A 22,284-nucleotide genomic window follows, 5' to 3' on the forward strand; every position below is an offset into this window, starting at 1 on the left:
TTTGGCTGAACTAAATGGCTGGGTTGGTGAAGAATGGGGTGATCTGTGGGCTTCACTTTAAAACTGAATTCTCTTTTCTATCCTAATGGCTTGGACAGAAAGGGTCCAGAGGTCTGAGAGGGGGGAAACATAAACTATTTCCCTCAGCCCAAACTAAATATAATGGGCAAAAGGGTTTTGGACAGGCGAGATGTGCCTAGCACACCTTCCTCCAAAGAAGCCCCCCTTTTTTTTTTCTCCTAATATGGAACATTGAAAAATTAATCCCTGCCTTTTGTCACCTAGTAGTTATGGATTGAATGATGCTTTTTAACCCTTTTTGCCAAATCTGTTGGCCCCAGAACACAACAAGGATGCCAGCCTGCTAAACCAAGCACGCCGTTGTTCGGAGACAGCCAACTGACCTGGAGTCTGCACAATCCTTCCCCATGTGGGAAGGCCACCCTCCCCTCCACACCCCCACTGTTATTAGGGATTTCTGGACCCAAGGGTAGGTAGGACGACGACCATGTCCAGCTTGAAGCAGCTAGAGGAGCTTGAGACCTTTGCCCATTGTCCTTTACAAGATTACAAAGGGTCTTAATATCTGAGAGGGAGGGATAGTTATTTTTTACGAACCATGGGTATGGACTTGGGGGGGGATGCTGGGGGAGGGAGATACTGGGTGGAGGGGAGTAAAGGGGAAAAAATTGGAACTACTGTAACAACATAATCAATAAAATATACTTTAAAAAAAAATGAGTTAGTCCAGGATAATTAACACTCCTCAAAAGAAAAAAAAAAAAGTCAGAGAAAAAAAAAAACTTAAAGGAATAAAATTTAAAGATGAAATGGAAAACCTAAAGCTTCAATGGAACCAGCCAGAAAAGGATCCTCATTTTCTAGGCCTCCTTGTTGTACAATCAAAAGCCTGGCAGCTGGTGTTGATCTTTTCTTTTTAGCTCATGGGTTGGAAGCTTTCTCCATAAGGGCAATCTTGGTCATGAACCTGGCTGCATTTACACAAACAGGAGAGTGAGCTTATTCTCTCCTGCCTCCAATCCTGGTGCTGGCTTCCCTTCTTCTCTTTCTTACTGATAAATGTACTTCACAGTTTTTTCTTATTTTTTCAAAACATGGGATTTTGTCTGCTTTAAAAACCTGGTCAGGCAAATATCCTTTTTTCTCAGTGATGTTCTTAATGGTGGCTGGGACCTCATCTGCTGCCTCTTGGTCAGCAGAAGCTGCTTCTCCTGGTATCTTGATAATATTTAAGTCAAATCTCTTTCTAACATTATCAAAACATTCTTTGTTGTCATAAAATTCTCCAGCATTAGATCCTTTACCTTCCTTTTTCTTTAAGTTGTCATATAATGTCTTTGTTTTGTTTTTTTTCCTAATCACTTTTGAGTCTATAGATATACTTTTCTTATAGCAATCCTGCACCCACACAAAAGCTGCATTTTTCGTATGACATAGCATGGTATTTTGTAAAAAGCGCAAAGTTTTCACTTCTGCTGGCATAGCTGCTATGATGGCTTCATTCTTTTTTACAGTGATCCTCATGCTGGATTCTTTTATCTTGAAGTCATGGGCAACAGCAGCTACAACCCTCAACCTATGTTACATGTCAAGTAAATCATATTTTTCTTGTAATATCAAGACTTTTCTCTGCATCTTGGGAACACTTTCAGAATCACTAGGAACACTTCACATGGGCCCTCTGGTGTTATTCAAAGTATACAGCATCACACTAAATATGATGAAAATTATGCGAGAACCACGAGTGATCACTTTTTACTAGTACACCGCTTACTAGAGGGTGCTACACATGCTGAGATACTTAACATCACAAGGTGTTTTAAGCATGTCCTAGAAATGCCTGTGTTTGCCACAATAGCAGCAGGAGGTAGCTACAAACTTGTTACAGCAGTACACAGTTTGTACTATAGTCAATTTTTTTCAGTTATAATTTTAATACCATGTATTTTCATTTGTTTATATTTTTCTCAACTGTGAATGGCACCATATACTGCCTGTGTTTTGTGTTTAAATTTTGAACTTCTAAATTTTTACAATAAATTTGTGTGTATTTTATGGTAGTAAATAACAAACTAGCATCTACATATATTTTATACATTCACGACATACACACTTTGAATTTTTTTACTATTTCTAGGCTACAAAGGTTGTCTGTGAGTTTTTTTTTTTTTTGAATTGTTGCAAATTTCCAAAAAATTTCTCCAATATATTTATTTTTTAAATCTTTACATAATTGGACCTGCACAGTTCAAACCCATGTTTCTCAAGGATCCACTGTTTATTAAAATAAAATTAAAAACATGTTAACCAAAAGTATAGATATTTTTGAATCCCGACTTCAATGAACCCAAATTCATAACAAGACCATAACTAATATTAAAGATTACTGTTAGTTTTTAGATATGATAATGACTATATTGTTTAAGTATCATTATATATCTTGAAATACTTTTAGATAAAATGATATGATTTCTGGAGCTTCCTTCAAAATAATGCATGGTAGTGGAGGGGGGATGGGGGAGTGAGTGGTGGTAAAAATAAAAGAAAATGTATTATTGTTGTAGTTCTTTGGTAGCCACATAATTCATTTTTATATATGTTTGACAAATTTCATTTTATATTATTTAAAAATGAATGTTCTTGGGTCTCATCTCAGAGCTATTGAATTAGAATATCTGAAAGATAATCTGGGAATCTGCATTATTAACAAATTCCGAAGTAATTGTTATGCACGTGAAGATTTGAGGATTGTAATTTTTAAACAGCTTATCCTATAGTTCTTGCTCTTTTCAGTGAAATTTAGCCAATTACATATGTATGCCATACCTTTCCAGATAGAAACTGTGCCTTGCATCTCCCCAGGTCATGTATTTTCTATGCCCTCAATAAATATAAGTGATGTTAGTCAAAATATTTATTGTTGTTCACTGTGAATAAATATTTTAGGTGTAGATAATATAAAACATACCCACCTATTCCAATATTTGGTCCATTTGACATCACAAGTGGGCACCTGCTCACAGCTGTTAGCAAAAATTCTTTGGCCATGTGGGATATCTTTCTTTTTTTTTTTTTCATTTTCACCAATAACTTTATTGATCTGGATAGTTTGAGTATATTGTCTATCTTCCACGCAGAAGGACGTTGATTGTTCTCAATGAATATCTCAATTTGATCGCTATCAACTTCAACGAGACCGTGGAGCATCACCCAGCGAGAAATCTACAGCACAGAACTTTGCAAACCACTTTTGACACATTCGATCAATCACAGCACCTTCTCCATAACCTGCACAAATCTTTTTTTTTACCTTTCTTGAAAGAATAATGCATAATATACTGAAAATGTTGAGTATTTCTTCCATATTCAATATTAAAGTAGTGACACAACAATTCACCAATTCTGACTTTTTTAAAATGCAGGTTGATGTGACAGCTGTCACAACACAGTCCAACAAAATTGTTTCAAATGCAGTTTGTCAACTGTGTGCTACTGGTCGCTAACTCAGTCCTCAGACAAGCCGTGAGGCCTGGACTGCTGGTGTCCCTGTTGTGGGAGAGGGTTCCAGCCAGGTGCCTCCCTGTGGTCCTCGCTAAAGAGGGGTGGTGAGGGCACATACGTATTGGAGCATCCATGTCTTTCTTAATGGTATTCAATACTCCTAACTTCTAATATTTCTATAATTCATGCAGCAAAGATAAACTCTAACAGGTTGGAAACAATAGCTGCCTCTTTCAAAAATAGATTTAAATACAGACTATTAGCAATGTGTGGGATGTCTACACTATCATACACACACACGCGCGCGCGCGCACACACACACACACACACACAGAAAAAGAAATAAAATATTTCCACCTGCCATTACCCCTTAGCTTTGCCTGAGATTTTGTTTCTTTACAATGGTTCACTTATTAAGTAACCACTTGATTCTCCTAATAGAGTTTTCTTGGGAAAATGTAACCTTTTATTCAGAATGGTTTTCCCAAGACCTACTATTCCCTATATCTACACCTTGGAACTCTTGAAAGAACTCTATAACAGATTCTGTCCTATTCTGTCCAGTGTCATATTTCTGCCACTAACTTCCCAGGTGGTTTTGAATATAACACTAATTTATTGAGTCCTGGTTTCCTCATATACATAATTCTAAAATAAATGTCAGTCTACTCTTAGATCACCTCTAAATTTACTTTTGGTTTTATGCTACATCTACAAAAAAAAACTTTCATTAATACTTAAAAAACAACCCCTGGGGAAAAAAGGAAGATATAAAATGGTTTCACCTCAGCATCTTAGATGATAATAAATAAGGTCAATCAGATACATTCTGTTCTGATGTTATAGATCCAGGAATATGAAAGATTTCTCCCACTTTTGCTTACCTGCTTATGAGCATGATCATAAGAATTAATATGATTATCAAATTCCTGGTGTTTGTGATACTGCTTGTCACATAATTCACAGTAAAAGTTTGCCTTTACATCCTCCAGGGCCTTTGCTGTGGACTTCTCATTTTCTGGAAAATCCTTTAAAAAAAAAAAGAAAAAGTGTTGGTTATTTCTCTCTAATAACATAACCAGATATTATATTATTCAAATTGATATTTAATTTTATTGTGGCTGAAATAATATAGTTAGGCTCATTAGCTTCTGGAAATTCATGACACAGGGGAAGTAACTTTCAGTTCAGCCTTCTCCCTGAGTTATCATTAAACATGTAACAACCTATCCCAAAGAAGCCCTTGGCTGGAGCCTGGTCACTCATTCCTGTTCTTGCCACCAGTTTTCAGCTTGTGCTTCTGCTTGACTCACCTGCCTGGAATACTCAGCACTGTTTCTTCTGCCTATCCAATGACCCATCTCAAACACTACAAGGCCTCTCTATTACAATATTTTATTGGGACATTAATTACATCATTTTGTATCATTCTCCTATATGTCATGTTCTTTAGCCTCACTGAGATCACTAGTGCTGGAACTTGATATTCTCACGGCACATAATGCTTTTCCTATCTGTTAGAGTAATGAGCTTGTACTCCTTTCCCAACACGCAGCTTTTGGCCCCCTCTGGGAAGCCTTCCCATGACTTCTCTGGGAGAAAGCCTCCATTCTGGTACTTATTACTGAACACATCCATGATAATTCCTACTTGTTTCCTTCGTAGATATGTTTTCCTTGATGTTACCCCTTATCTTTGAGTGTGCCACACAATTTCATCTTTAGCCAACTGGTTATCCACCCCACACACTCTCCCTTGGTGGCTTCCATTCACACTAGAGCTACAACCTTATTTATACATTATCTCTAACTCCAGTCCAAGTTTTTCCCATAAGCATTAGCTCCTGATAGATATCACCAGTGAGTTTATCACATTTTTCAGGACTATTACCCTCACAATTTTGACTATGCTTTATCTCAAACAGAGTTTTGGCCATGCCATTCCCCTGTTTGAAATACTCTTGAATTCTCTCATTGCCTATACAACATAGTGATAAATCCTCGTTGATCATAAACTATCTGCCAGGTATTAGGCCAACCATATGAACTATCTCACTTACTTCTCACAATAATTCTATAAAAATAAGTGCTACCTAAATATATATTTTACAGATGCATCAACCAGCACTTAGATTATAGACTTGTGGTCACTGAGTTAGTGAGTAGAGAGGGGGTTTGAATTCAAATAACTTCTCCCTAGCTCCCATGCTAATAAACAGCTATGCTTTATCATCTACTTTAAGGCCAGTCCCCTTAATATACCACACAAGCTCCTTCCTACCTCATAAGTATTATCTTGTATCAATCCATGCTCTTATATGATGCTCTTTAATTCAACTAAACATGCCACATGATAGTATATGATCTGTTTTCATGACTATGGCTCCCATAATGCTTTGAAGGCAGAAGCTGTTTATTTATTTTTTTGTCCACAATGTCAACATATTATCTAACCCAGATAGGTGCTTACTTAATATGTATTCATACAAATTAATAGAGAATGATGGCTTACATATTAATATCTCCTATCATTCTGCAAGTTCTTATCTGTAATTCCTGTGCCTAAGTAAAAGAATGAGTGGCAACTGTCACATAGAGGACACTAGACAAATATGTAAAAATGGGTGAACAAAATAAAGGATGGTTTTTAGCTTTGTTCCTCCAAAAATACTAACCCTCTGTAAAATGAAATCTGGCCATATACCTAAATCATAGGGGCATCACTACCCACACAAGAAAGCAAACACAACATTTAGGCAGTTTCTCACAGGGTTGGGTGAAGCAATGGAGAAATGATTTAATTGAGACATGAGAAAATAATGATTCAAGTGACAATATAAGAAGCGAACACACATGATAAAGAGCAGGAATGACATGCATGCTGTTAACAAACAGCAAGACTGTACCAAATATCTGGATTGCCCATCTAAGAGTTGAAGTAGGAATTAGGTTACATTCTAGCTAGTGGAGGGTAAGGGATAAATGCTATTGGACAGATGTATCCACTGAAGAAAATATGGGCTCTAATTTCAGAACAAGATCCAATTAATCAAAAATTGGGATAATGACTTGCTAGTGTAGTTACTGTTGAGAACTGAGGCAGGATTATAGTATTGAAGTAAAGCCAGATCTCTTGATTTAGAAGGCATAGAAGCAAGGAAAACCATTATTTCCCTTACAGTCATTCTCACTAGGATTTTTATATGCCCTTTCTTAGTATAATTTTAGGGACAGAATTGGATCTAGGAATGACTTTGGTTTGCCTACAGTTCTTTTACTTTGTTATGACCCTTGAACATCATTCTTAGAAAACTGACTATGTATCTTGATATTGAGCAAACTCTGCCTCGGTGCTTAAAGATGTCTTAGCTTTATTAACTGGGTGTGGGATAGGGTAGTAACTGAGAAGTCAGGGTGAATCTGTGATTAAAATGGATTTTCATATTATTCCATATTAGGCATGAGGTTTTATGACAATAGCTCAATGGTCAGGAGTGAAGCTTCTGCAGTTACTCTTGATATCTTCATCTAGACATCTTTTATTTCTAAAACATTCTTCAATTATGATATTGTATGCCTTCCAGTTAAAAATCTTCTAAGAGATTTCTACTAATATTTTAGTCATATACCTCCTCTTCTGAATGTTCACATTTTACAAAGTCATCAGACTGAATTACATATCCCATTTCTTGCTTCATTTCCCTTGACAGGAAATGGTGCTGATATACCCATTTCTCCTCCTCCTAAGGATTAATGATATTCACCAGGGCATAGCTGAGTTCCCTTATTAAGAAAGCAAACAACTAAGAAGGAATACAACTACCTCAAAACTAGAAACATCCAGAAGTTCTGAAAAAATCAAACTACATGGAAGTCCAGCAAACAAAGATATAAAGAAGAAATACTCATCCAGACAGTAGAGGGGTGGAGCTAGGGCAGAGAGGATGCGGTGTGTTGGCGGCAGCAGTGGCAGCGGCAGCAGCAGCAGACTGGCAGAAAGTGTAGTCACACGTTTTAAAAAGTTGGAAGGCACACCTGGGAGCATTCCCAGCTCCTCACTGGCCCTCGAAGCTCACGGTCCCAGCACCAGAGAATATCAAGCCTCATTGCTTCTGATTGTGCAGACCAGTAGGGGTTGAGGTGGAGGCAGAAACTGCGGGTCTCTCAGCAGAGTCCTCTTGTTTAAAGGGCCTCCATGGTCCTAGGACATCTGCAGACTCACCCACTCTGGGAATGATAGCCAGGGCAGCAGCTAGAGAGGCGCCAGTCTTGTGCGGAAGTGGGAGAGGTGCTGTGAAAAGGGGCGAATGCTGGGCAGGTGGCACTGTTCCCTTTTAGACCACTCCCCCACATACAGCACCACAACGTGGTGAAACAGGTCGCCCAACACTGATGAATCCCTAAGTTTTCACTCCTTACAACATAACGAGTGATAGCCCTACCCGGGATGTAGAGGCAAATAAATACAGGAGCCTGTCAGAATGAGGAGACAGAAACGTATGGCCCAAAAGGAGGAACAGATCAAGATTCCAGTGGGAGAACTAAGCGACAAGGAGATAGTCAACCTCACATATGAGGGAATAGACAACCTAACAGATGCAAAATTCAAAACATTGGTGGTAAAGATGCTCACAGGCTTGACAGATATGCTTGAGTATGGCAAATGCCTAAGAGAAGAAGTGAAGGCTATGCTAAGTGAAACGAAGGAAAATCCACACAAAACCAATGGTGAAAGGAAGGAAACTGGGGTTCAAGTTAATAATTTGGGACATAAGAAAAAATAACAGTCAACCAGTGCAGAATGAGGAAGCAAGAATTGAAAAAAATGAGGATTACTTTCCAAATTTTGTGAAGAAGATAGACATACAGGTCCAGGAAGCACAAAGGGTTCCAGGTGGGCTGGAACCAGAGGGGACCACACCAGGATGCATCATGATTGAGATACCAAAGGTGAAAGAAAAAGACAGAGTCCTGGGGGCAGCAAGAGAGAGGCAGAGAGTTGTCCACAGGGGGATGTCTATAGGACTATCAGCTGATTTCTCAGAGAACACTTTGCAGGCAGGAAGAGACTGACAAGCAATATTCAATGTGATGAAAGGCAACCTGCAACCAGGATTACTCCATCCAGCAAGGCTATGATTTAGAATGGAAGGGCAAAAAAAGTGCTTTCCAGATAAGATAAAGCTAAAGGAGTTCATCATCACCAAGCCATTATTGTATGAGATGTCAAAGGGACTTACTTAAGAAAAAGAAGATCACAAGTATGAAAACTAAAATGACAACAAACTCACAACTATCAATAACTGAATCTAAAAATTAAAAACAAAATCCAACTAAGCAAACCAGAATAGGAACAGAATCATAGGTATAGGGATCATTTGGAGGGTTATCAGCTGGGAGGGGGGAGGGGAAGGTATGGGGATATGGTGCAAGGATTAAGAAACATAATCAGTTGGTACAAAATAGACAGGGGAAGTTTAAGAATAACATAGGAAAGGGTGAAGCATGACCCATGGACATGAACTAATGGGGGTGGGATTGATGGAGGGAAGTGGGGTATTGGGCAGAGGGGAGCAAAAGGGAAAAAATTGGAACTACTGTAACAACATAATCAATAAAATATAGTTAAAAAAAACAAAGAGAAAAAAGAAGAAAAAGAAAGAAAGAAAGAGTGCACAGGTGGGATATTAATGCCATTACCACACAGAGTTCAAAATCCAGTGTATCCATTGAAGCCAGAAGAATGAGCATTAACTCAATAGCAGTTGAATGGGAATCAGAAATGGGGAAGTGGAGACTGTGTAGAAATACCAGGCAGAGGAGAATGCATGCCAAGAATTGGAGAGGGTCAGAGGAACCATAGTGGTATATAAATAAACGAATTCTTAAGGATCTTTGGAAAAACTTGAATGCTGAGATTAGAGCTAGTGCTGAGTAAAATAACTGTAACTCAAATGGCCTATGACATTATTCAGTATAAGGTAGGCCTTTCTGAAATGTGCAACTGGAATATCTATGGAGATGGAGCTGAGTTGGTTCAGTGGTACGTACCAGAAGGCTAGAGTGTAAGGTTTCAGACTAGTAGTAGAAGAGGTACCATATAGTCTAAACCTATCAGTTGGTAAAAGAGGAAATGTTAGTAATATCATGACTTGTATAAAATCAGGTCAATGCTAAGGCAGGACATGCTTTCTTCTGTATTATGCTGCTTCATCCACCCAACCATTCATTCATCTATCTGACCATACATGCATCCAACTAACCACTAAGCAGTCATACATTCAAGAATCTCTTGTTAAGCAACTTCTAAATGTCAACTTTTTACTGGGTTTTTACCTCAGAATTTTACAGTCTAGTATTGGGTAATTCCATGTAAAGAGGTAAACACTGTAAATTACAGCATAGTGGTAACTATGTTACTATAGAGTTTAGTTCATACCAGTTAAAAATAATTTCTTAGTATTTTACAAAAAAAGTTGAACAAAACAAACACAAATTCAAAGGGACAGACAACAGATTGCTGGTTACAATAACGGAACTAGAGTGGAAGGATGCAAAACTGGTAAAGGGAGTCATTTGCATGGTGATGGATAGAAACTAGACTTAGGTGCTGAGCATGATGCAGTAGGTACAGACAGCAAATTATAATGTTGCACCCCTAAAATTTATACAGTTTACAAGCCAATTTTACCACAATACAAATAAAATAAAGTAAAATAGTTAATAATAATTGGAAGAAAATAGAGAGTAATTTTTTTCTTTTACCTTTAGCATTAGTTACATTGTAAGCACTCACAATTTCTTGTCTTTTTGTTGAATTACAGGATACTTTTACTGGTCAAATAACCTTGAAGGCAAATGAGTGTGGTATTTACTTTTTAAAGTAATTAAGTAATTAAAAAATATATTTAGAGATATGGAGTAAATACAAAAGGAGTCAAATATATACTTATTCTCAGTATCAGTAAATTAAAAAATAAGAAAAAATCAATGATTTACAATAATACAGTGCACATGCAAAATTTTATCATCATTGATTTGATAGTTATTTAAAGTTCTTACAGTTTTCCTATGAAGAAGAGGAACCTTATTTAACAGAAAAAACATTTAGAAAATAAAACGTCTTGTTCATTATTCTCAAGGAATCATTTAAAGATTGAAAATGAATTATAAATTGAACATGACAGTTATATAACAAGAGTCACTATTAAAACACCAGGTATTGCCAGTGGGCATTTTATGTTGCAGTTCAGTAAGATTTCTTTAGTAATTAATTACTTTTCATAATTAATATTTTGGGTAAAAGAAGAAAAAATGTACTTTTTCACACCAAGAATTTTACATTTATGCATATAATAGGTGCATCTGTAAACTTACAAGTATTCTGACTAGAGTAATGCATTTATTTAGAAATATGTATGTTTACTACCAAATTACTTTTATTGTTGTAATGATGCTTACACACTACCATCTACTGAGTTCTTCTTGTAAACCAGAAACCTGACAAGCACTTCATACATCTTAACTCCCTTAATCTTCACACTAACCTTATGAAGTATTATTTATTATCCCATATAAAGATATGAAAGGCAAGGTACAAAAACATTTAGAAACTCAGTCAACGTTGAAGAGGAGAGACTGGATTCAGACTCAGATCTGCCTGACTTCAGAACTATGAATCACAATGCTCATGGCTGCCCCCATTACTTAGCCTTTATCCAGACACCACAGCATTCTGAGCTGTCTCTGTAAACTTTTATGTAGCTTTAGAGTGATACAGAACCCCTTGCTCCCAGAGAGAGTTAGAGGAATAATTCTGATTTTAAAAATCTATAAAGCTCATGTAACCGAGAGACGAACACTAGGAAAATACAAGGTAGCAGTCCTGTTTCTACTGGCTGTGAATATGTGCTCTGATTATTGAAAAGGAAGAGGAAAAAAATCAATTTCTGTTCTTCATGTCTCCTTGATAATAATACCAGTTCAGAGCTTTGAGGACTGAATTCATATTCTTTGCCTAAAACCTCACATTTGAACTTTCACTGTTGTGTGTAAGGGATTGCTGCAATAATTCTAATGCTCTCTAACCTGCTCTATTATATTGGCCCCACAAAAAATCCTGCTTTGGAGAGAGCATATTTTCCCCTTCAGAGAGAGTGAGCAAGTGGCTGTGGCAGATTTAGAAAACTTTTTTGGTCCCCATTGTTTTCCTGTATCTCTATGAGACTAGGAAAGAAAAAAACCCTTTTTTAGTGTTTATTTATTTATTTGCTTTATTTTTGTGATAAGAAAAAAAAATAGTCTTTGAGGACTAAGTAGCCCTAATCTAAACGTTTATCTTACAGGAGTTTAAATATTCAAGGTTTCAGTTACCTCAGTATAAATTAAGAGAAATAATGAGTAGCTTACAGGTGTGTTGTGAGTATAAAATGAGATAATTTTTATGGAATCTCATAGTACAGTGCATAGTAAAAGGTAGGTATGATGTTTGAATATTTTTGTATGTGTGTGCATATATGTGTGTCTATCACAGTATGTATATAGCACTAGAAAATTATTTTAAAATATTCTCCAATGAGTCTACAATGCAATTATCATTTTCCAATGAAAATTTGAGCAAGTGAGAGGAGCCTTTATCATCTTCAGCTACCATCTCAGATGAAAGCACAGTCCCCGCTAGTAACTTCAGATTGGGTTTACATAAGTAGGATTTTCAGATGTTTTTATCTCACAATATTATTTTTTAACTTTTAGACTATTTAGGAATTCACATATAGTCTAGGGAGTATCATAGGTGTGTAATTAACATTAATATTACTAATATTAATTTCCTTAAAGATGTGATTGGTTTCTTTTATTGAAAGATTGGTTTTTGCATTCTATAGCATCTAGTAGGATACTAGTTACTTAGAAGAAACAATAAATATTTGTTGGAAGTGAAATTACTAAATAACAAAGCAGAGAATGCACTTTCTACTACATAAAAGAGAGCTTGGCCTCCCCTGACAATGTTAAGGCATATAATAAAAACTTTTAGAACAGGCATTTCTTTTAAAATGTATCTTCTAAAGTCTAAGGAGTTTATTGAAAAATTATCTTAAAATAATGGAGGGTGGCAACTGCACACAAATTTACAGTAAGAATACAAATTCGTGATTTATGATGCTCTTCCCATCTTAACATAAAAGGTCATTTTCCTTATAATTTATTGACAATCGAGTGTTGGTTTCCTAGACCTGGAGTTGGACATGACCAAAGTTAGACCTTTGAATCAATGGCCTGGTAGGTGTGATGTCAGCCTCTTCCTGGGATTGAAAAGGTGATTTTTCCCTCTTATTAATGATTCATTCAGGTTGCCCTGATCAAAGATCAACATGACCACATTAAATATGTGAATTTATGTCTGGGTGGAATTATTTGGGGACAGTTCAATGTCATTTCTAATTTGAAAGGAATGACAAAATTACTGGAAAGATGCCAAAGTGATGATTGCATTTTTGTTCATGAGACAACAGTTAAATATTTAAAGTTTGTATAGTATCTTATTTTGGAGAGGTTTGTTATTTGGTTGCATTTGAACAGATTATTTTTGAAAACACATGCATTTCCATTAGAATCACTTTTCATCAGTATTCTACACCACCAAATTTAGCTTCCTTGGTATAAATTAATGTATAGTTCTTCTCCTAGAAAAATGCTTTAGAAAGTGTATAATGCATTCCCAGGTGCATGCTAAGATAATCATAGCAGTAGCTAATGAAATATTGCTGAATTATGTTTGTCTGCCATTTTAAAAAAAGGGGGCAGTTATAATTTCCAGATTGCTTATCAATCAGATACAGATGCTGCATTGTACAAGTTTATAAATGTCATAGATTAGTTTTCAGAGTTTTTAACAACCAATGAGAGAGTAAAACATACATAAACAAATTTTGTATTAAATTTGGACACAATTTAGTATTAACTTATCAAGATGCAAGGACTACCAGTCTTTCATAGAGAATGTCCCAGCCCATACCAGTAAACCAAGGCAGTATCTTTGAGTAAGAGAGAAGAAGAAGGGGCATAAAAAGATATGCAACTTTACTCAGGGTCTGGATAATAGTTGAATCCTTTAAACTGTAGTCCTTGGCTTAGAGATTATGCCCCGCAAATATCGATTAATGAATGCATGAATGAATAAATACAATAAGTGAAGGAATAAATACATTTGAAATCTTTCTGACCTTTTGCCTGGTTATGCATTCTGTTAATGGGGAGAGAATTGGAAAGCCTCATATATGTTCGCTGGTGTCAAAACCCATCTAACTATACAACTCAAAGCATGAACCTGCATGTAAACTACAGACTTTAACTAGTAATCGTGTATTAATATTGGTTCATTGATTACACATTAACCCACCATAGTAATTCAAAATGTTAATAATAAGGGAAACTATGTACAGAATTGGGAAGAACACATGGTAATTCTCACTGTTTTTCCTGTCTAATTTTCCTATAAATCTAAAAGTGTTCTTAAAAATACTTTTCTTAAAAATTGCCTATTATTTAGGGAAAAAATTGTCACCTAAATCACATTTGAATAGTTAAAGCTTTCTTGAACTCAAAGAAAAATGATGTATGATATGAGACTAATCTCACCCGTTATGTAATGCGCACAGCTGAGCTCAAGCTGCCAAATGACAGATGAGAGCCCCTTTGTGTAAATATATCTTGAGACTTTCAATTCCCCTCTGTCACTTCCCAGGAGACAAAGAACAATCCCCTGCCTCCCTCGAGAAAGGCAAGACCACTGACAGACCATCCTTAACAATCACTAGATCCACTGGAAATTGAAGGGTAAAATATCTATATTTGAAAGAAAGATTTTGAAATGTGTTTATTTGTGGGTATGTAAAAATATGATAAAAATGGATTCTTCCTCCAGACCGATAATTCTGTCCCATTTATAAAGGTAGTAATTACCACCCATCAGTTCATCACACAGATATGTATTGCTATAATGAATAGAGGCATGTTGCATTTATCTAAATTGAATACATTTAAGCGAATACATTCGTTGTGCATTAGACAGGAAGTACTTTCATTTAGCTATTACTTCTGTAACTATTTATTGTAAAAATGCAGTTAATAGTACCTGACATTTCATTTTCTAATATAAGAGAAATCAATGAAAAATGTCAGGTAACTAAGATTTCTAGAAAGTTGCTAGTGACATCTACTTAATTACAAACCATTTCTTTTTTAATTCAACATTTGTAACAGCTATCTAGAGGAGAAACGGACATGAGAAGATGCTGACCAATGATTCATCTTAGTTTGGTAATTGACTAAAATTATTTTACCTGTAGAGATGCTAGTGATTGTCAGCTAAATTCTCATTCTTAAGTCATCTCAGATTGTTATAGTATTAATCTGTACAGTTCTAAAGAACCGTGTTTATATTCTACGTGTGTTAAAACAGGCCTGGAGACTTCTGAAGTGATGTACTAAAATAGCATAAATTCAATGGCTTTGATTTTAAAGGACAAGCAAAGCAGATAGATGCCAGAACTTTAGGGGAATTCATTCTTTTCTCCTGAATGTCTGCTATCATCTCTGGTAAAGAATCTACTACATTTGGTTTATTTATTCTATAACCAGAAATGTTTAAAAAGTGATTGTGCCTACAAGGATGCTTTATTATTTCAACCTGGCTTCTCCAAGCCTCTATCTGTTGAAATTCTAACAGGTAATTTACTTTAAAACTTAGAGAAAACTAGCAATTGTGGAAAAAATATGCTATATAGAAACTGTATATCAAGTCTTGAAACATTAACTTCAAGCTGGGAGATTGTGTCACAGAAAGGCAAATCTATTAAAATGGTAGTTTAAGAGAAAAAGATTCACATGGACTAAATCAAATATTACAAGCTAGGGTATGTTCATTTCAAAATCATGAAATGATGTAAAAAAACCCTTAGCTCTATTGTCATAATTTTCAAGAATTATTTGTCACATATTTTGCCTATTAATTATTGTTCTCATAGAACTTTGCAAAACTGTAACTTCAGAAATCAACAAAAAGAAAGTCTGCACTCTAATTTTATGGGTACACACTTGACTTTGGAAGATAAATTAGAAATCTTTGTCAGTTGAAGTCAGAAAGCCTGATTAGCTGGAAATTGGGGCCAAAGTAAAAATATGTCATAATCACAGTAGCAACAGTGCCCAGATTGTGGGCAATAGTCTCCAGTGGAAACACATTTTCCCAGTTGCTTGAGCAATTGAAGAATCCATATATTTTGTAAACACTAGGACCAACTCAAGTCATGTAGCTGTGCTTTAATTTATTATGTGTGTGTGTGTGTGTGTTTTTTTTGTGTGTGTGTGTATGAAGAGCCAGTCTAAAAAGAGAGCCAGCTACAATAGAACAGAATTTGTTGGTCTATTATAAAATAAGTGCAATAGAAAAATTAGAATCACCATACAGGCATGTAATTGGAAGAGATCTCAGAAACCCTTTGCCAGGTTAAAAAATATTAATGTAGTTCTTAGATTTACCCTGTTGATGCAGGATAATAGACAGCAAATCTGGGATGAAAACTCAAGTTCTTGACTTCAATCTTTGAAACCAATGGCAGAACAGTTAATTCTATGAGGCCTATTTCCTCACTTGGAAAAGGAAATTGATCTGAGGGTCTAGAATTCTGTGTCTCTGAAACTCAAGATGTAGAAATGAATATCCAGATACTTTAAGCTGATATTTTCTTTCTTAAACCACACAATCAACATCTTTTTAACAACATAATTGGAAAGTATGTTCATACCCTTGGAATGCCAGAAATAGAAAAATTTCAGTTTCAAACCATCTTCTATAGAAGAAGACAAAATCACTCTTAATGGAAAATTTTCACTCCCTTTTATTCCCCTAAGCTTAAAAAAAAGCATTTAGAGCTTTTCGAGTCCATAGATTTTTATAGCTAATTATAGTGGATTGAACACTGAATTTAGCCAGTACTAAAGAATAGCTTTAGAAGGAGCAAGCTACCATCTTTTCGTATATTGGAGGGATATTTGAGATGAAAAGGGAAAAACCAGAAGATAAAAGATTCCTTACTTAAGATCTTTAAAAAAACTTTCTTATACTACCCTTGAAGGAGTTTGGCGTAGGGTAGGAATTTAGTTGTGTTATAAAGGCTTGGATTAGTTACTATGTTACTATACTGTGCAAGATAATATAAAACACAATTCCTGTTCTCAAAGGATAAAATTAATTCACAAATTGCAAATGACTACAGAAAGGGATATCTGATCACATGGTGGGATTTTTAAAGTGTTGTATGAATTCCGAAAAGGGAAACAACCACTCTGTTCTGTAATATGCCTAAGCAGACACCTAAGCAGAAAAAAACCCTTAAGATAGAATTTTATAGTCAGTATAAATCAGCAGTCTTGGATTTGACTCTTAAATTTAAAAAAAAATGATGCTTCAAGGGCTCTTTAATTATTGAGTTTAAGAGAATGACATAAAGTATTACCGAGAATGAATGAACCTACACTTAATAATGAAAATAATACAGTTTATACTCTATGTACAAGAAGCCATACAAACTTTACAGAGGATATGATTCCTACTCCCCATTTTCTCTTCTATTATAGCTGGTATTATTTCTGACCAGTAGCTAAGGCAGGAATTATGATCCTAACCATGTTGTTCCTCTGTATAATCTGTGTGATTTCATTCCCAGGACATCTCTCTTGGACTTCTGATTTTTGTGTCAGTGCCTTTACACAAAGTCTGAATTTTCTTTGAATGGCTAAAATACAATTTAATAATTTTAAAAACATTTTACATATTTATTTTTAGAGAGAGGGGAATGGAGGAAGAAAGAGAAGGAGAGAAACATGAATGTTGGAGAGAAACATCCATCAGTTGCCTCTCACACATGCCCCAACAGGGGACCAAACTCATGGCCTAGGCATGTGCCCTGACCAGGAATTGAACAGGGGACACTTTGTCTTGTGGGATGATGCCCAACCAACTGAGCCATACCAGTCAGGGCCACAGTTGAATTCTTAAAACTGATTCTTGTAAAACCTTTGCCTCAATCCATTATGCCATAGAAAACCCTGAATGGCTGTTGTCTGCTTCAATACTCTGTGATAACTCTCAGCTGGAATATGGATCCTCATTAGTGGCTGCTTCTCAGTAAATTTCCATTCTGTACAAGCTATAGTGATGGCAAGGGGCATTAATACCCCACTTAGCAGAAAAAGATATCTCCTATAGAATGAAAAGAAAAGAGAACCTTCATTGATAAGAAATGATGCCCTTAAACTTCTGAAATACCACTAGGCATTCCCTAGGAATAGCAGCAACAGTTTAGATAGGAACATCCCTCTTCATTTACCGCATGCCCAAATATCACAATGGCTTCACTTTGGATTTCCATTTAGAGAAAATAAGAGAAAAAAAACTTAGATGGGGAATATGGACAAAGATATGGAAATAGAGGAAAGAGACACCTGGGGTAATAGAAGAATCTGTATTGCTTTTGTGTGGGGGTGGAATAGAAGGCTAATGAGGAGATAGAAAATTTGGCTTGTGGCACTGGAAAGTAGAATTTTAAAATAATATGTTGATGGGTAGAGTAAATAAATATTTGCCACTGTCCTTGCTAGCTTTTTATTCATTGATTACCTGTAATAGGATAAGGGATATACCTCTTTCAGGATAGTCCATGATTTGAAATTTATTTGTGGGAACTTGAAAGTATAGGAAGGTCAATAAAATCTACATTTCATACGAATCGTCTTGATATTCTCTGGGACCAATCACAATCAGATCAGTGTTTCTCAAAGGGAACTGTTTGTCATGGGAGTCCATGTGACTCATAGTAAATTTAACATCCCATCTAGAAAGTTTACAGACTAGGATAGGATTTCAAAGGTTAGAAATAAATATTTATGTTCTTACTGTGTTGCTACTGCTGTGTTAGGTGCTATTGGAGTTGCATAAGACTCAAACGGCATTATCCCTGTACTAAAAGAACGTGTGGTTAGCTAATGGGAATAGAATAGGAGGAACACAAGGAAGTACTTTACACATAATTAAGAGTAAGGAGGCATTAAGGAGGCACAGAGATGGTGTAAGAGTCTGAATCCTAGCTCAGCAGCTTGCAAACTACACAGCCTTCAGTGCATTAATTTCAGTAAAATGAGAACGATCATGTCACTCTTGCAGGATGACTGTAATGATTAAATAAGTTCAAACATAAAGAGCACCTAACACATTTATTTCAGGCACTGAATAGCATTCATATATCTATCTATATAATATATATCTAGATAGATATATGAATGACTGTATCTCTGGATCAGACAAGACAGACTGAGTTTAAATCAAAGCTCTATTCCTCATGAGTGTGGGGCAGTCAGCAATTCCATCTGTATCTGTATCTTCATCTGTATAACAGGAGAGTGCCACAGAAGTAACTCACAGGGCCATTGTACCAGTTATGGAAACAAATCAAATGAAAAACTTGACATAGTACCAGGCTAATATTGCTATTTATATGTCACTTTGTTTTTATTTCCTTGGTTTTATTTTGATTCATTCTGTTTGTACAGATTTTAATGGCAAATACAAAAACATGCACTAGATTCCAGTGTGATATACTGTGACCGTTAAAGACAGACATTGGGCTGCTCAGAGTAGATGTGTCTACATTGGGAATGGAGACTTGAGGGAGAGTTCTCGAGGACTGCACTAGAAAGTGCTGGCTCCGATCAGGAAGGGGGAGCCAAGCCTCCAAGAGCTGACACACAAACACTATAAGCGAATAAAGAATGGGTCCACAAAGCCCAATAAAAAGGATTTCTTCCCACAGGGAAGAGATGCAGTTAGCTGTACCAGACTGAGTGATGTACAATGTGGATGACAAATTTTTCTTCCTGTGGGACCTGTCTTTGGGTTGCAACTAAAGGGAAAAAGAAATCAATGCAGAAACAAGCAGAAGCCTCAGTCACACAATTAATCATGCTCCTATAAGGACACTAATGCCTTTTATTGCTGACTCTTTTATTTCCAAACTCTCCATGGTGCCATATTCCAGATAAGTTACTTGTTAGAAATTATGTGCTTTGCATCACACATACATTTTCCTTTCTGTAAACAGGCTCTGCTTTCTCCTACAGATGCCGAACTGAGCTGACTTGCTCACTTGGCCTTTTGCTACTGTGTCTTTGGGATTTTTTGCCTTTGAACTAATATTTTAAGTACTTTTGTGTTGTTATTAGAAAAAAAAAAGCTTCAGATATTTTCTGTTAAATTGTTACTACTCTGTAAAAGTTGTGATTTGAAAGTTTATCAGTTTATGACATAGAGGTATCTACTTCAGAGATCAACAACAGATAATGTTTACTCATTCTGCAATGGCATGTGTTAACTTTTATTACTTTTATGTGAACATATTCCTTTCAATGTCATGGGAAAGAATCTCAAGGTCACTTTATTTCTCATTTAGTATAAAACATTACTAATTTACAGTATTTTTTTCACTAAGTGCATTATGATTTAATTGATTCTATAAGGTTTTCAGTAAAATAAGAAAAATGTATTCCTACAAGAGCTATTAATATTATTGTACAGTAATAAAAACCCACTCAGGGTGACTGAAAACTTGAAACATGGTTTTAAATGACTTTAAACATTATGTATTTTATCATTAATAACAAAATGGCAACAATACATTTTTTATGGGTTCTAACTAAAGAGTTGATATAGGACTACACTAATTATTTTATCTGTTTAGCAAGTAAAAGTTTTAAAATGACATATATGTATATGCATATATGTGGTAGCATTCTCATAAAATATTCCCATTTAACCTATGTTTCTTTTTTTTTTTTTTTACCCTCACCCAAGAACATGCTTATTGATCTTAGAGAGAGGGGAAGAGAGGGAGAGAAAGAGAGAAACTTTGATTGGCTGCATCTCTTAAGTGCCCTGACTGGAAACCAAATTTGCAACCTAGGCATTTGCCTTGACTGGGATTGAACCCATGACCTTTCGGTTTATGGAGAATGCTTCAATCAAGCCAAGCCAGCCAGGGCTAACCAATATTTCTTAACTAATTAATTGATTAACCTAGTATTAAAATTAAAATGACTTTGTAAAGGTTGATGTTACTCAGTTCTTCTGTTATTCATTTAGGTAGTATTTTCATGAAAACTTGAGGAGTCTAAGGTCCGTGTCTATTCATTAGTCTTTCATGACTAGATCTGTATGTGGAAACATACCAATAAGATGTCATAATTTTAAAGAAGTTTAGTAACACCTAAGCATTCAATTTGCTAATCAATTGAAGAACAACTTACTCAGATAGAAATAAAGTCATGTTTCCTCAATATTCAAAATTAAAATGTAGGAAAATTTCCACTTTCTTGTGTCTCCATTTAATTAAATTTAGTTTCACCAACCTATGCATAAATTGTCTATTATAATAAGAAGGGGGAAAAATCAAGAGCCTACGTGTGTTCTTAAGAACTAAATATGAACTCCAATGAGTAACCAAGTAATAAGTATATTAAATTAAGACCTAAGATTCCTGGTTCCTGAGAAGTAAAATTCCAAAAACATATCTCCCCCTTTTATCTTAAGGCATAAGTTTCAAAAAGGATATAACATGAGAAAACTTATATGTAAAATATGATTATAATCAGATAATCAGGAGAAGAAAAAAGGGGAAATAAATGGAAGAGCTAATTTGCAGATATGTTATTTGGGAGGATACAAATTTGCTCACACACAAAAAAAGCCTTTAACAAATGGAAACCTGATGATGTTATTAAAATGTTTATGTACTTAATATGTATCTGCTTTTTTAAAAAATCTTCTTCTTGACATAGATAATTTTGTGGTAACATTGTATTAGCTCTAAAAGAATTTTTTAACTTGCTACAGCCAGGCACTAGAGGGCTTTTGGTTGTTCTATATTGTGTTGTTTAGGAACTGAAGGATATGAAGCTGATTTCTTAATTAAATAGCTTATATCTCTTATAAAATATGCTAATTTTATTATTTTACTTTTTGTCACTGTAGATCAGTTTGTATAACTTAAGATTTTATATAAATAGAATCACTCAGTGTGTACTCATTTCACTGACTTTTCACTCAGCATAATTATTTTGAGTTTAGCCCATGTTGTATATATAACGTGTTCATTTTGAATGTTGGGTGATGTTCTCTCGTATGACTATATCACAACTGCTTATCCATTCCCCCATTGGGGGCATCTGGGTTCTTTCCAGTGTACTCTGAACTGGGGGAGAGTTGGGAAGGGTGGAAGGGGAAGAAAGAAGTAAGTATAAAGGGGCACTGGGAAATATTTGGCATTGATAAATATGTGAAACTATCTTCATTGTTGTAATCATTTTATGGATAATACATATGTCATAACTAATTAACTTATATACACTAAACATGTTCAGTGTTAAAATATTAATGTTTAGTCTTTCTAACTTATTTTATCCTAGTAAGAATTTTTTCTTTTCCCAATGTTGGGGAAAGATCTGGGCAGATATTATCCCAAACATAAGAGCATAAATATTTTCTTCCATTATTTACTTATTTCCTCTTTATCTCATTCTAAAAATAAAAGTTATTTTTGTAATTGTGCATAAATGTCAAGGTTGATTTTGTTGCCAGATAAAGTTTTAATCACACACTTACCTTTCCATGAGTGAGACAGAACTTCATATGGAAAACATGTTTGGTCAA

General features: G+C 35.4%; 1 protein-coding gene across 1 annotated transcript in view; it reads right to left on the reverse strand.

The window, feature by feature from the left end:
* The window catches only part of ZNF804B (zinc finger protein 804B), a 514,544-nt gene that overhangs the window by 100,590 nt on the left and 391,670 nt on the right, over positions 1 to 22,284 (reverse strand). Inside the window, exon 2 of the mRNA XM_090287872.1 lies at positions 4,407 to 4,550. Coding sequence (XP_090143998.1) covers positions 4,407 to 4,550 — 144 coding nt within the window. The remainder of the gene's footprint in view (positions 1 to 4,406; positions 4,551 to 22,284) is intronic.

The sequence above is a fragment of the Furipterus horrens genome, unplaced genomic scaffold (genome assembly GCF_987537825.1).
Source record: "Furipterus horrens unplaced genomic scaffold, mFurHor1.1.pri manual_scaffold_9, whole genome shotgun sequence".
In the NCBI taxonomy this organism is placed as follows: domain Eukaryota; kingdom Metazoa; phylum Chordata; class Mammalia; order Chiroptera; family Furipteridae; genus Furipterus; species Furipterus horrens.